The sequence below is a fragment of the Protopterus annectens genome, chromosome 9.part0, assembly GCF_019279795.1.
Source record: "Protopterus annectens isolate FY-2018-M chromosome 9.part0, PAN1.0, whole genome shotgun sequence".
Lineage (NCBI taxonomy): Eukaryota > Metazoa > Chordata > Ceratodontiformes > Protopteridae > Protopterus > Protopterus annectens.
The window spans coordinates 252,179,498-252,194,441 of record NC_056743.1 but is presented as its reverse complement, the minus strand read 5'-3'; the positions used below and the strand labels follow the sequence as shown (position 1 = coordinate 252,194,441).

The 14,944-nt window shown below is 38.8% G+C and overlaps 1 protein-coding gene across 2 annotated transcripts in view; it reads left to right on the top strand.

Annotated features, from left to right (window-relative positions):
* Positions 1-14,944, top strand: part of PRR5L (proline rich 5 like) — a 959,912-nt gene that overhangs the window by 671,430 nt on the left and 273,538 nt on the right. For both annotated transcript variants that reach the window (XM_044082833.1, XM_044082832.1), the window contains exon 8: positions 3,210-3,267. In XM_044082833.1, the coding sequence (XP_043938768.1) occupies positions 3,210-3,267 (58 nt within the window). The remainder of the gene's footprint in view (positions 1-3,209; positions 3,268-14,944) is intronic.

Here is a 14,944-nt window from a genome sequence, read left to right as displayed (position 1 = left end):
GTATTACATCACTTCTACATTCCAGTATCTTTGTGTTTTCTGTTAGTGGACCAACATGTTCTTTCTTAATTTTTTTTCAATATAGCTAGAGATGTTGGAGAGAATCGGTCAGCCCTCCTTCTAGTCAGTTCTTCTTTTTAGTGTCCAACTTTCATCAAATATTTTAGTGGCGACACAGTACTTACTAAAATACAGTGGGGAGTTACAGAAATGTTTTGTAATACAATATCATAGTATCATAAACATTTGCATAAAAGATGATAGTGATATCAGGAGTACTGCAATGTCATATGAAGAGAAATATCCTAAGTAATGTAGTGTAGTGGGTAATACAGGAACACAACTTAATTACACTTCCACTGTACGTTGTAAACAGTGAGCCCTGACAGCAAATATTTTATTAGCTTATTTTACACTGAACAGTGTAAAAACTTCTGTATGTCTTTTGTTTTCTATAAACACATACACATGTACCATATGCATTATTTTATGCAATAAACTGTACACAAACCTATACAGAACTGTAATAACTCATGATGACAAAAGCACAGATATATAGTATTTTTTAAAGAATGTGGTAAATAAATTAATTTAATAGCAGTCATAAATGTACATGAGATGAAGAATACAATAAAAACATAAAGTGTAAAAAAAATTGTCACAATGTCTACTTATTTATGTTGTGGAAGCATACCTCTCAACCTGGAAACATCAAAAATCTGGACAAGGCCCGTGAAAAATAGGTACAAATCTGCACGCTGATTAACATACAATTTGCATACATAATTATGTAACCCCACCCACTCCAATGGAATTGTGGGATACCAACTTTCAAATGCAAACTGAAGAACAGACAACCAAAATACGGCACCACCCTGCAGCCATTCCAATGTCCCATTACCTGGCTATTTTGCCCCATTTACCATAAACACTAATGTGTGCATACTGCTTTAGTAATACAATGATTTGGATTTTATTTTTACATTTTACGGCCCAATGCACAAACACCAATAGAGATCTGCTAAACAAAGCAACACTGTCACATAACGAAAACAGACTTGGCATTATAACTTCTCTGTCCTTGAAACTCACATTCATTGAAACAACACTGAAACCCACAGACTACTAACTACATTTACATGCAGCTTCAAAACCCCTTTTTGCTTCTTACAGCACAGCTACGCAACACAGAAGCAAAATGTCTATAAATCATGAGACCCTAGAATTGCATGAAAAGCTAGATGGGTAGCTTTGCACACTATGCAAGCTATCTATAAATTGAAAAAACAGTCTGTCACATTTTTAGACTTGTCTAGTAAGCAGCTACAAGATCTATGTAATGTTCTAACTAAATGGTCTTTGGGTGTACTTTTTCTGTACTGGGTAAAATTCAGATCCATTCATAAACCTTCACTAATTCATTTATAAAGCAGGCTTTAAACCAAGCCATAAAAAGATTACTGTCATTCCTTACTATTATCCAAATGCTAGTCATTCAACACATATTCACAACTCTTTGGGTAGCCCAACCAATATGAAGAATAACTGGGAGAGATAAAGTAAAAAGATATCTTTAAGTTCTAAGCAGTATGATTGAATTAAGTTTCATTGTATGAGCAAATTACTAGCAACTGGAAAGGAGAAGACAACAGTTAGTAAGCATCAACTGTAACTAATCATGGACAAATAGTTATTACATGCACGAAGCAATTGTATAACACATTCAAAAGGCAAACTGTAATATCCTATGGTCAAACACAATGATGCTGCAATTGTTAAGGTTAAAACATCGTTGCTGTCATCACAGCAGAAGTGCTGTGTGACTAATGCATTCCCAGAAAAGGTAGTTGCAAAGGCATTGTGTAACTAATGCATTCCCCACAAAAGACAGAAATGTGATTGAAGGAATATGTCTTTAGTTGTATTAAACACAGATACACTATCTTTGCAATTGTGTGCAGTGTACAATGTAGAATATAGAAGCAGTGATGCATTGTGGGCTACAAGTAAGTTTTACAGCAGAATTATAACTACTATGCAGCAGTAGTAGGTTGCACTGATTCAATCTAACATTGGTGTACCTTGCTTTATTCTCCAGACTCCAGATCAGTAATTTTTCAACTCTAAGAATGCTTTCCAGTCAAGCTTCAGTAGCCGAGTGCTTTATCCATCCCACGTTTACCCGCTCGCACTGCCTGCTAAAAATAAAACCTGTATTCCTGCTCGGCGACTCCGACGAGTGCTCACAGCCGCTTGGAAAAAAATAAAATGAGCAATTGAGACTGAGTATTACTGCCATAGTGTTATTGTTGCTGCCTGGTTTTCTCGCTGCTGTATTCCCGCTCGCAGCTAGTCGGAAATAATGACGTGAGCTCCTTGAGCTCAATTCCGACTGGCTGGTAGCCCTGACGGCGCTGACATCATCACGCACGTGATGATGTCAGCTCCGACAGTGCGATTTTTAAAAAAAATTTTAAAAATTAAGCAAAAAAATCGGAAATGAAGGGGTGCCAATCGCGAATCGTGGCACCTCTTCATTTGGACCCCAAAACTCGGTAAATACCGAGTAATTCGGTATGGTTGGGAGGTCTGTGTGGAAGCGTTCAGTCATTACCACTGCTCATGTAACCAAGGAGTAGCTGTGAGAGAAGGTACATACCATATCTACTCAAACATTATCTCCCACTAGTTACAGCCTAAGACTCCATTTTCCTTTATGCAAGGTTATTACAACTCTGAGACAAGATGTAGTGCCTCCAAACAGTCCCATACCCTGTCTAAAGTGAGGTTCATGCTACTGGCTACTCAGTTTATCCCACCCTTTCCAACCTTGCAAAGAGTTTAGGCTTGTACTTGAGCCAGTGAAACAAAGAAATACCTTATATTTATAACAGCTTCCCACATGTTCTTGTTTCTCAAAAAAAAAGCATTGCAAGAGAGTCAGGCCTTTTTAAATGCTCGGGCAGAGTTATTACTGGGGGTGGTTACATCCGCTGCTGAACCTCACCAGTTCTCATTTGCTTAGTCATCTCATCAGCTGCATGTAAATTTCACCCTTCTGTTGAGAATGTGATTTACTGCTTCTTGTTTTATTTTGTGATTCTTTAGAGGCAATTTTCTTAAAATATAGGATTTTATTTCCATAATATATAAGGATAGACAGTAATAGAAATGATCATAACTCTCTTATTATTTCTTTGTTTTGACAGAATCAGCTTCTTGCAAAAGGCCTGATGTTACTGAAAGAGAAAGCAATTCTCTGTGAAGGCAAGTTGGGTTCTAATTATGTAAAGAAGTAAGAGAAAAACCTTGACGTTTGCTAATGCTGTAAAATTAGCTCTGTGTATGAAGGTGAAAGTTTTGGGCCTCTAAAGCCTGTCACAGCAGTACCTTACCAATGTGGAAACCATTTGCCTCATGTCATAATGTGGTATCTGTCATTTTATTTTACTTTTATTTTCAGTAAATTATAAAGTAGGCACAAACCAAAAGTGACCATACTTGTCTGGCAATTGGAACAATGGATTAAAAAGCTGTTTCCTGTGGTCCAGTGGTCCAGGCAGGGTTTTATTCCTCCAGCCTCCATTGCCGCACAATGTGACTGTGGGCAATTCACTTAAGCAAAACAGTGCTTCTGGGTTGAGTCTGAAAAAGGTCCATGGAGATCAGTGTTCTGCCCTGATAAACAAATACAAATAAAGTAAAATAAAGTACTACAGGAAAGTTAAAGAAGATGGGACTAGTTGTTTTCCTATCCTTGTTAATTAATTTAATGAATAGACAAATGTGTGTTTAACACTTTAGTTTCTGTCTGTAGAACTGACATCAATTTTTTTGAATGTCTCTAACAACAGGATCCCATGCAATTTATCCCATTTGGAGCTCTGATCTGACTGCTTTTGTAACCACATTGATTTACGTTTTGGTTTTCTATCCACATTTTTCCTGGTTTGCCTCATGCAGCCTGGTTGTAACGTGTTTCTTATGCTTATCTCTTTAGCCTTGGAGTAAGAGTAGGATTATTATTTTCAAAGTATTTGAGTATGCATATGCCTTACTAACATTTGCTTTTTGTCTGTCCTGACACTACAGGCTATACAGGGACCAGCACCATACTCCAAAAACATGTAACAGTCACCAAACATGTTTGGTTGGTCACAGAAAGTTAAGGGGTGTGAGTAGGCAAAGTTTTGCTTTGTCCTCTATGGTGTACAGAGCTCAGCGTTTGCAGAAATGTTATGCCTATTGACGCTCTCATTACCTGCACTGTAATTCTTTCATGCAGTTTAATAAGAAGTGCTGTCTGCTACAGTCCAGATTCTGTGAATCACTCTGCTGTATTAGTCCTCTACCTTTCCAGGGAAGAGCACATGGCTAATTTATGTTAGCCATTCTCCCAGACTGCCACGTTTACATGTGGCATTGTCAATGAGACTACTCTCTGTGCTACATCCACCTTCAGTGGAAAACAACAGTGAAAGAGCAGTCTCTGAATCGGTCATGCCTGCCACAATGTTGAAACCTTCTGAGTTAAGGATTCCAAGTTTTATAAACCTTTCGGATTCACAGGGATAATTTTTAAGCATCTTAAACAGTATTTCTGGGGATTCAGAAACATCAGTGTGGCTGTACAATGGCTATTTCGTATAACTGATGTAGCGTGATGTGGTCAAGGGTTGACTAACATCTAATAAGAGGCAATTAGAATGGCAAGATTAATTATAGAATGCACTGGCAAAAAATACAAGGACCATATAAAAAAGTGTATAGTGCAGCTACAGTCATGTACCCCATGGAAATTAACAGCTTGCATGTAGTACATCCCAGACTATGCACATTCACATATACAAGGTCGCACCGCTACAAGAACTGTCAAGAACCATAATAAGGGCTTCCCAGCAAAGTCCCTACTAATTTATTGTCATTAATGAGAAGGAAATAAGTATATAGGGCCATCAGAAAAGGGAAAGAGCAAGCGGAGGAATACACAGAAGGGCAAGGGGAAAGAAATATAAGCATGTGGGTAAGGAAGAAAGGCATATATTTTTACGGGATAGGAGGCTAGTTTTAGGAATGGTAGAGGGAGAAGGAAATAAGGGAAGGGTATGGTCAGGAAAATGGATGTAGATATGGTAATGTGAGCAGACAAATACAGAACACAAAGAAAGAATGACATGGGAGGTACTGACACAAAAGTAGGGTGGGACACAAAGAAGAAACGCATATAGACAGGGGAAACACAAATGCAGATGAGGAGGATTGGACTATAAAATTGGAGGGGGAGTGAAACATAAGGAACTGAAGGAAGTTGAGATTCCCACTCACCAGTGCTGTACTCAACCAAAGGTCAGTCACCTCCATCAATGACTTTCCCATTGGGCCCAGTCACTGTTTGGCAGGACCAGGAGGGCCAGGTGTCAGTGTAACTCTGCCAGTGGCACAAACTAACAGATCACTATTGTCATTACCACTGCCAGCTCCTGCCAGTAACATATCTTGACCTATCAGCGGTAACCCCAGAGGGTGAGACAACACTTCACTCAGTGATAGACCATCATAGGCCGCCATAGAACTCACAAAGATGGCAAGCAGGTGAGTCAACAGCAAGCTGACCACTGCTACACCATAGCACAACTGTGGCTGATACTGCCTGAAGTAGTAAGTTAAATGGAGAAATAAAATGACAAACATCAAATAAAATAGAGGAAGGACAGTGAGAAAGAGAAATACACAAGGGAAAACACTGGCAAGTCTGTGTAATATTATTAGGCAAGAAAGTACCTGGAGGAGTAAAATATGTATGCAATAACATCAGTGAAAATACATCTGACCTGACAGACAAAAGGGTAGAAATTCGGGTAACTTCACAAGAGGCAAAAGGACATGGATTTTAGGCAATCTCCCTTCATGCATGTGGGAAAACAATGCATGTGGTGCAATCTATGAATGTAGGGCCATGGGAGGTGATGTGCGACAGCTCCAGTGCAGTGTTGTAAGTCCACAAAACATGGAGGACATGGTGGAAAATGGCCCTACTCTATGGATGTCATAGAGAAGTATGTAGACCATACCAGTCAAATACAGCAATATCTGTCAAAATAGTGGCCTAAACATGTGCACTATTAAGTGGTTGGAAGTCATGTAGTATTACATATGCCAGTCAGCGGTACACAACAGTGTATGTAACTACAAGGCCACATCCACAAAATATGACACATAGAATTGATACTATAATAAGGCAGTGCATTCAGTATGCTACAAGACATCAGACTGGTGTACCCTGTGTAGACGGCAAGACTATGATAATGTATATAGCAATGTAGGTGACCAAAGTCAATGGTGTGAGGTAGACTATGGTGCACAGTATGCTGGACAGATAGGCAGAGGAAGGCATATGATCCCTGTCCTGACAGCATGGTCAGTTCGCACAGGTTGAGTGGGTGTGACAGCAAGGCAGCCTGCATTGTACAATGTATGTGAGTTGGGGGGGGGGTTGTTTTCCTTAAAGGAAAACTTTGTACTATTTGCACCAATGTACTAATACACAGTGCTGTTGGCATATTCCGTATGCCTCAGAAAAGTCACCCTTTTCACTACTTGCCTGGGAGCTGCAAAACATAAAATAAACTGGAAATCTACATTAAACACATATTCTGCATTTGACTGGGCAGTTGTTATTATGTTACGGTAAATGCTCCTATCAAGAGTACTTACTGTAGAACTTGGGTAGTTTCAATAATTCCCTTTCCTATTGGTGAAGCTACTCAAAAGGGGAACCTAGGTCTGTCCTGGGGGTCTATAATATATCATCGAACACTTAAAAAAGTGAACGCTGATTGATCGACCTAATTTAAGTGAAAGCTTACAATCTTGATCTGTCAGATCAGCGATTTTTTTCCCAGGGAAAAAAAATCGCTGATCCAAAACACATACACACAACACAAGCACACCAAACAAACAGAAATCCACACACATACACCTAAAATCTGATACCTAACCCTACACTAAACTATGCACACACCACTAACTACCCACTTACCTTAACCCAAACCCTAACCCTAAGGTCCATCACTATCGCACACTCACCTCACCCGCTCCCTAACCCTAACTCACTTAAATCTGCCCTAACCCTCATGTCCACTCAATCGCACACACACCTAACCCAAGCCCTAACCCTAACTCACTAAATCACCCTAACACTCACATCCACACAATCGCACACTTACCTGAATCTGACCAGTAACTTTCCACCATAACACTGAAAATATTGAAGCAACAGAAACGGACAACCGAATTCTTTCCCTAGGAAAAAATTTGAGTTTCTGCTGCTTCGATATTTTGCAGTTTCACGAAAATAAGTTTGATCAATCAGCGTTCGCTTTTTTAAGTGTTTGAGGATATAATATAGACCCTGTCCTAGGCTTAGGAGTAAGTTGAAAAAACTGAGTCTAAATATAATATTAGTCCAGTCTTCCCAGCTACACATGAAAAGCACATGAAACATACTGGCAACTTATAGTATCACCACCAGCTAGTTATTGTTTAGTGGGGGGTCGGGCAACAGGATGAACTGCTTTTTTGTCTTCTGATGGCACATGGATTTCAGGTTGAGAATAAGTGCCATTTTTTTTTTTTTACTTAGATGGACCATTTTATTTTACCCAACTTGGATGCTAAGATTGCTCTCTTAAAAGCTATTTTTTAAGACATATTAAGTCATGTTAATGTTGTTCATGGCAAGTATCTTTGTTACTCTCAAACACAATTGCAGCACTCATTCTGTGAGCTTTGTCATTGGGAAGAATTTAATAATCTCTTTATCACAAAAAAATATGATATTCACCTTCAACCACAAACTACTTAACCTCACTGGTATTAGCATTTGAGACACCCATAATAATTTCATCCACCAGGTTACTGAATAAAATACCTTGACCTCATCCTGAGCCTGGCACTTTCATTTTCATCATAAGTAAAGTTATTTCACAAGTTAGGCTTTGTTATAGGGTATGTCATCTTCTCTCCCTAGTTATATGTTTGGTTTCTGCCAAGAATATTTTTCTATCCAAATTAAAATATAGTCTTCCATTCCTCACTTTTAACTCCACTTATAACACTCAAAGATTAAAGACAGCACAAAATAAAATCTGCCAATTTGACTTGCTAGCAGATTCCAAAGCTCACCACTGCAACCTCTTAGAGATGGCAAACTGACTTACCAATCAGTGAAAGGTCTAACTTTTTTAATTTAAACTCTCAAATCCTAAAAAAGAGATACTTCCTACCCCTGAAAAGAGAACTTCCTATAAAACAGCAACTGTATTTATTAGAGAGTACTCAAAAAAGATACCATTATACTAAGCAGCCACCTTTTAAGTCAGTAATTGGTGAATGTAACATCTCTAGATTAGGGCCTACCACTATGGAGTAAACTACCTTCAGTGGTTTAATCTGAAACCAAAGCTCTGAGATTTTAAGTAGTCTCTTTGAGCACCTTCACAAAGAGGTGGACTGCAAGTGTTTTAGGGACAATGAGTAGCTTTGATAACCAATTGCAATCTTTCCAAAACTCAAACCACCTTTCAGCTACACTCTTTCAAGTACAGCGTATTCATGTCATAAATACTATAAATAGAACTCTATAAATTACTTCATCCACATCGATACTTATTCCTAGCATAAGTTTGGCTTGGATTGGATGTACACTCTTTATCATTAACCTGATATTGCTTATTTCTCATAGCCTGTCTTAAATGTGTGTGATTCTTGAGCTGTTTTTCTTAATTGTATAATTGGCTATTGTTACCTTGTTATTATCTGCCATTGTGCTCAAGTCATGACTGAAAAAGGGGTTTTTGTATCAGTCTACCTACCTGGTTATCAGATAGACAATAATACATTTAGGTAATGCATAAAGGCTTTAAAAAAGAAAAATATTGAATACTGCATACTTTAAAACTTAGGTAAAAAGGACAGATTGAAATGAGTAATTTAGAGCTTTACAATGTTAACTAGAAATATGATGTATTGTGACTCAAAAGTTGGAAAATGTTAAAAACTAATACAGATATACAAATAAACATCTGTCAAGCAATAAATACACACAGGATAATACACATAAATGTAATGTTCATTATTTGAACATAGTAGCACATGCAAAGAGCATGTCTAAAATGTTCAAAATGTAATATAAAGTAAGAATTTCACTGCTAAAAAATTGGCAGTTGACAAATGTATCATGAAAAAGGCAAAACAAAATAGAACAATATGAATGTTAGTGCTTCTTTATACAAATGATTTGAAAAACAATGTTCTATCTTTCTGAATGTTTATTTAAAGTGTTATATTTCTATTCCATGTTTTCTACATCTAGAATAAGATTATTGTTTTAAATGTAAATTAATACCTCTTCTAATGTGTTGAACATCAAGTCTATATCATATAATCAAAACCACTATTAGTTGAATGCTTCTTAGTCAAACACTAATAAACGAAAAGTTTAATTGATGAACGAACGTTTCAGCAAAACATTTCGCTGGGAAAACAACCAGTCAGCTGTCATTGGGGATTTGCCCTTATCCACACTATAGTGCAATCTCAGAGTTGAGAGTCGATATATTTAGTTGGGGGGGGGGGCATGGGGCACAGCCCCCTACTAGAATGGGTTTTATTTGATGTTTTTGTGTAGTTTGCTGAGTTGGCCAACTGGTTTTTAACCCAGAGGAAAGTTTTTGCTGAAATGTTCATTCAACATTTAGGGTTTTTGCTTATAAGTGTTTGACTAATAAACGTTCGATTTATAGTATTTCCGATTATATGATATAGACCCTTGAAAATCTTGTCTCTAGGGATAAAATATTTCAAATCTAGTTAGAAATAGTAAGTTTTTACACATGTTTAAAGACTTTCAAAAAAGGCCAACAGGTTTTCCTGTTTTGCATTGTATTGGTGGTTAATTCATTATCTCATCTAATTAAATTGTTTTCCTGTTTAATTCATATGTCACTCAATGCAGCTACCAGGGCAAGTTCTTAATTTAAATATAATCAAAAAATGTTACTGTACAATGCCTTTAGAGAACATTATGAGTATTGGATTTTCTAGTCAAAGCTCTGTGTATTTTTTTATGCATTTTTATGTATTTTTTATCTGGAGCTTTTGTCCCCTGGCCTCCACTGAAAATGCACCTGTGTCAAGTTGGATTTTCCTGGTAAACAAATGCAAAATAAAAAAAATAAATAAAACTGTGTACTTTTTTGATTCCATAGGAAAATCCTTGATGCACGATGCAATATTTTGGGAATCCGTGTAGATACAAAACTTTGCCATGTTATCTCCCATCATCCTTTCTGGCATACCACAGATCCTTATGTTGATACTGCAGCTTCTCTTCTTTTGATCCTTTATTTTTTTATTAAAACTGTAATTTATTTAAGTAAAAGTCAGTTTGTACTTCCTGCTCCTTTAATCTTCCATGCATGTCATTTAAAGAAGTTTTTTTTCAAGTAATATTGCTGTTTGAAATATATTTGTATGCATTTTATTACTGTACAAGGCACTCCTAGTAGTGTGTTTGGATGAGGTGACAGTGATAGTGACAGATTCCTTCACCAATGTGACCATGTAGATAAGTGGCCTGTAGACATGTACTTGCATAGGAAGATGTCATGGACCTGCACTGCATTTTTTCTATGTGCTGAATACAGGACATAATATGCCATCAGAGAAACAGATGTAACTGCAGGAAACCATTCCGGAGCTCAGTAATACTCAACTGTGTCACCTTTTAAGTAAAGGTGTTGAATGAGACCACATATATTAAATGCTGTACAAATTAATTCATTATGCAGTAACAAATATATTAGTAACAAAGTATGTATAAAATACATTCTCTCATTTTCTAACATTATAGTAGGAGTCTTTACTTCCCTTACCTTCCAGTTTCACCTGCTAATCCCTGAGGTTTAACTCACCAAGTTACACTCTCTGAAGAAATTCAAAAATAAGTGTTTTTACTGTATTTATTTATTTATTTTTTGATGGGATCAAACCCCAAGTTTATTTATACTAACTCCGCTATCACACAAGCATGAATAAGGGAGAAATCCCCCAGAAATAAAGGAATTATTGCTGGTGATCAATTAGAAAGTGCACCAGTAGGAAGTCCCTACTGAAAACGTAATTAGAGAATCAGCATTGGGGCAATATGTTTCCAGGAATTGATCCGTAGGGAGTTGGAACTTGGAGAAGTGCAAGTAAGCTTACCGCCCATGCCTGCAGATGAGAAGATGAACTTCCCTGCATTGAATGAAATTACTTCCAGGGCTACAAGCTAACATCTCAGTGGTACACTTTCTGGTATCCCAACCCACCAACTCCAATGTATCAACTCCCCAGTAACATCTCACATATTACATGCATTTATGCAAGCCTTGCTGGTGGTGATTCTCTGTAAAAATTAACCAGAAAGTGGCACAGCTCTGAGATCACCTCCAAAAGCAGATGACAAGTGAAATGATATGAATGTGTACATACCAGTTATTTGAAATGTATTTATTCAGCGTCTATATTACATAATTGAATTTTTAAAAGTTTGAACGTGATATGGTCGATACCATATGATCGAACTTTTAAAAGTTCAAAAATGTAATAAAAAAAAATACACCAAAGAAAAAATTTACCTGAATGGTATAAGCAGAGGGGCAAGCCCCCCCTGCAACCCACACCCTCCGCTTTTTAAATATACCAACTCCGAGATCGCACTACAGTGCAGAAAAGGGAAATTTTCCCATTACGCACTGTACAGAGATCTCTGTTGAAACGTTCAAACTTTTAAAAGTTCAATTATATGGTGTCGACCATATGACGTTCAAACTTTTAAGAGTTCGACAACATGACATAAACCCTTTATTCATGTACATTCAGCTGGTAAATGACCTGAGAGATGAGGTTAAGGCTGCACTAGTCACCAGATGACTTTATAAGAAGCCCACTTTCATTTTTATCAGGAAACACAACATCTAGGACTCCAGAAAGACCATTTTATCTATAAGGAGATAAGTCCATAAACTGAGATTACTAGTCCACAAACTGCATGCATGCCCAGCTGCACATATCTTGATGTGACTCCCATGCTTCTTGAAAGTGTGGCCGTGCATGCATTTATTCATGCACACACGGATTCACTTTACATGCTCGAAATTCTGAAATATCAGATTTCAGAATCTCAAGCCCATAAAGTGGAAATCCTAACAGATCAAAAACCCAGAAGCGTGAAATTCAAAATCTCGCATTTTGGAGATGTTGAATTAGCGGTTCTGCTTTTGCGCTGTGTTCATGGATTCAAGTAAGTGTTTATGTTTTATGGGTTTTGGGTAGGGGTTGTAGTGTGTTTTAGTGTGTTGTGTTACTGTGATGTGTGTGTGTGAGGGGAATGTAGCTTGTGTGGTGGTGTTTTGTGTGTTTGTGTATGTAGTGCGACCTTCGAGTTTATATATTTAAGTAGGGGGTGGGGGAGGTTGTGCCCCCCTTCTTGTATGTAGGATAGGGTTGTGTGTTTATGTGTGGGGAGGAAGAGGTGTGTATGTGTATGTCTATGTGTGTGTAGTATTGAAGTCGCGATTTTGAATATCGCGGTTCTAGGTTTTTGATCTTTTAGGATTTCAACTTTATGGGCTTGAGATTCTGAAGTTCAATATTTCAGAATTTCGAGCATGTAAAGTGAATATACACACACACACACACACACACACACACACACACACACACACACACACACACACACACAATAGCTTCTGTAGCTTCAGACACAAGTGGTTCTACACAATAAGCCAATGTTATTTTTTCTTCAGAGCTAATTAAAGATTATTTATGTTCATTTAATGATGAAAATGTACACTCAGTGTTAGCACTGCTGCTCTCTGACAGGCCAACTCCATTTCTGTTGGGACTTTTCATTTTTAGGCACCATATTTGGTTGTCCCTAATAAATAAGAGTAGATGCATGGGCAAATCTGTAGACGGATATTAAGCCTATTTTACTAAAATAAGTACTACTTTGCCAGATTGTGTGATTTTTTTCAGTTGTATTTTCTAGACTATTTTTCAGTATGCTACTGATGCAGTCCAGATTTACTGATGTCCTTCAAGGATGCATCTGCAGTCCTAACATATGGGTTGTCCTGCCTCAGGCAGCCCTTCGGTCGGCCGGATTCCAAAGTCTGGGTCTGGCCTCGGCTGATGTCGCACTTCACCCGACGTCATAGCTGCTGTTTATTGGGTATAAAGGCATCAGCCGACGCCATTTTCCTCAGTCTTTCTTGCCGCGTGGTGCCCAAAGCAGAAGCTGTTCGCAAGTGCCGGTCGGTCAGATCCAGAGATTTCTACTACGAAGACTTCTAAAAAGCTAAGTACCCCGTTGGGGACTCTTTCTTGCCTCAGCCGATGTCAGACAAAGTAAATAATTGTTTAACTTGTGGGAAACAAATACCTCATAAGGATTTCCACTCTTACTGCCTTCCTTGCTTAGGCCCAGACCACGACGTATCAGCTTGTCTAGCCTGTGCTTCCTTCAACCGACGGACACTTAGACGTCGGTCGGAGTTTGCAGAGGAGTTTTTTGGTCCCGCTTTTGCATACAAAATGCCGTCGAAGACTCCGACTACTCAATTAGGTAAAAAGCACAAGGAAAAGGACCGACATTCGTGGCCCGCAGTTTCGGCTGAAACCACGGTTAGGCCAACCGCGAATGTCTCGGTTTCAGCTGAAACCGAGCTCCCGGTTCTTCCTTCGGCCGAAAGCATGCCTCCGATAGCCGAATTTACTGCTACTGAAGCAGGCACCCAGGATTTGTCAGACACTATTCCTTTAGACATATCTACCCCTGCACGTGGGGCTGCTAGACCCCCCTGCTTCCATGTCTATCAAGGCTTTTGCCAGGGCTAAAGCAGCTAAATCTTCTAAGGCCTTGCCTGCCAAAACTCCTTCACATAGGCCTACCTCTAGTTCCCAAATACTCAGCCTGGCTGAGGATCTCATTTCTTTGATCAGAGGATCCCAACCTCACCCAGACAGGGCCTCTCAACCCCCTCCAGACAAGAGGCCTAGGACTGAACCCCCGGAACCTGTCTCTACAGATTATTCCTCGGATGACTCAGACATTTCAGACCCTCACGAAGGCTCATATTCTCCTTATGAGGATTCTGATGCAGAAGACTCCATTCCTTCTGCTTCTCCTCCTGAAGAATTTTCCTTTGGGGAAACCTTGCATGCTATGAGGGAACACTTCCAATGGCAGGGCCAGGATTTACAGATTCAAGGAAAAGGCTAAGGACTTTTTTACACTTACCACAGCATAGACCTTTAGCCATTCCGCCAGTACTAACAGTTGTTGATGATGCATATAATGATGCCTGTACTGCTCCTGATTCTCTTCCTCCGGCCCCTGCCAAGCCAGACAGATATTACAGGGTCCCGGACACACACTACCATCTGTATAAGGCTCCTGTTGCAGACCCTGAAACCATTTCACAGGGCCCTAAAGGTGTGGCAGCTGCCTCTGCCAAAATCCCTCTTCCCTCTGAAAGGGAATCTAGAGCATTAGAGAGATGGGGTAAAAAGGTTTATACTTCTGCTACTCTTTCAGCCAGGGCCTTGAACTGTCAATTTCACATGATTCAGTATCAGGAATTTTTGTTAGACCAGCTAAATAAAAAACTGTCTTCTCCTGAACCTTTAGACCGCAAGTCCCTTCAGGATTTGGTACATAACTCTCAGCAGGTCAGTAACCATTTCTTAAAATGTGGCTATGATGCACTGGAGGCTTCCTTTAGATCAGCTATGACTGGAACAGTGATTCGAAGGCATGCCTGGTTAAAAGAACAATCCTTACCAGACCATGTTAAGTCAAAACTCCTAGATGCTCCCATGGAGAAACAAAGTTTGT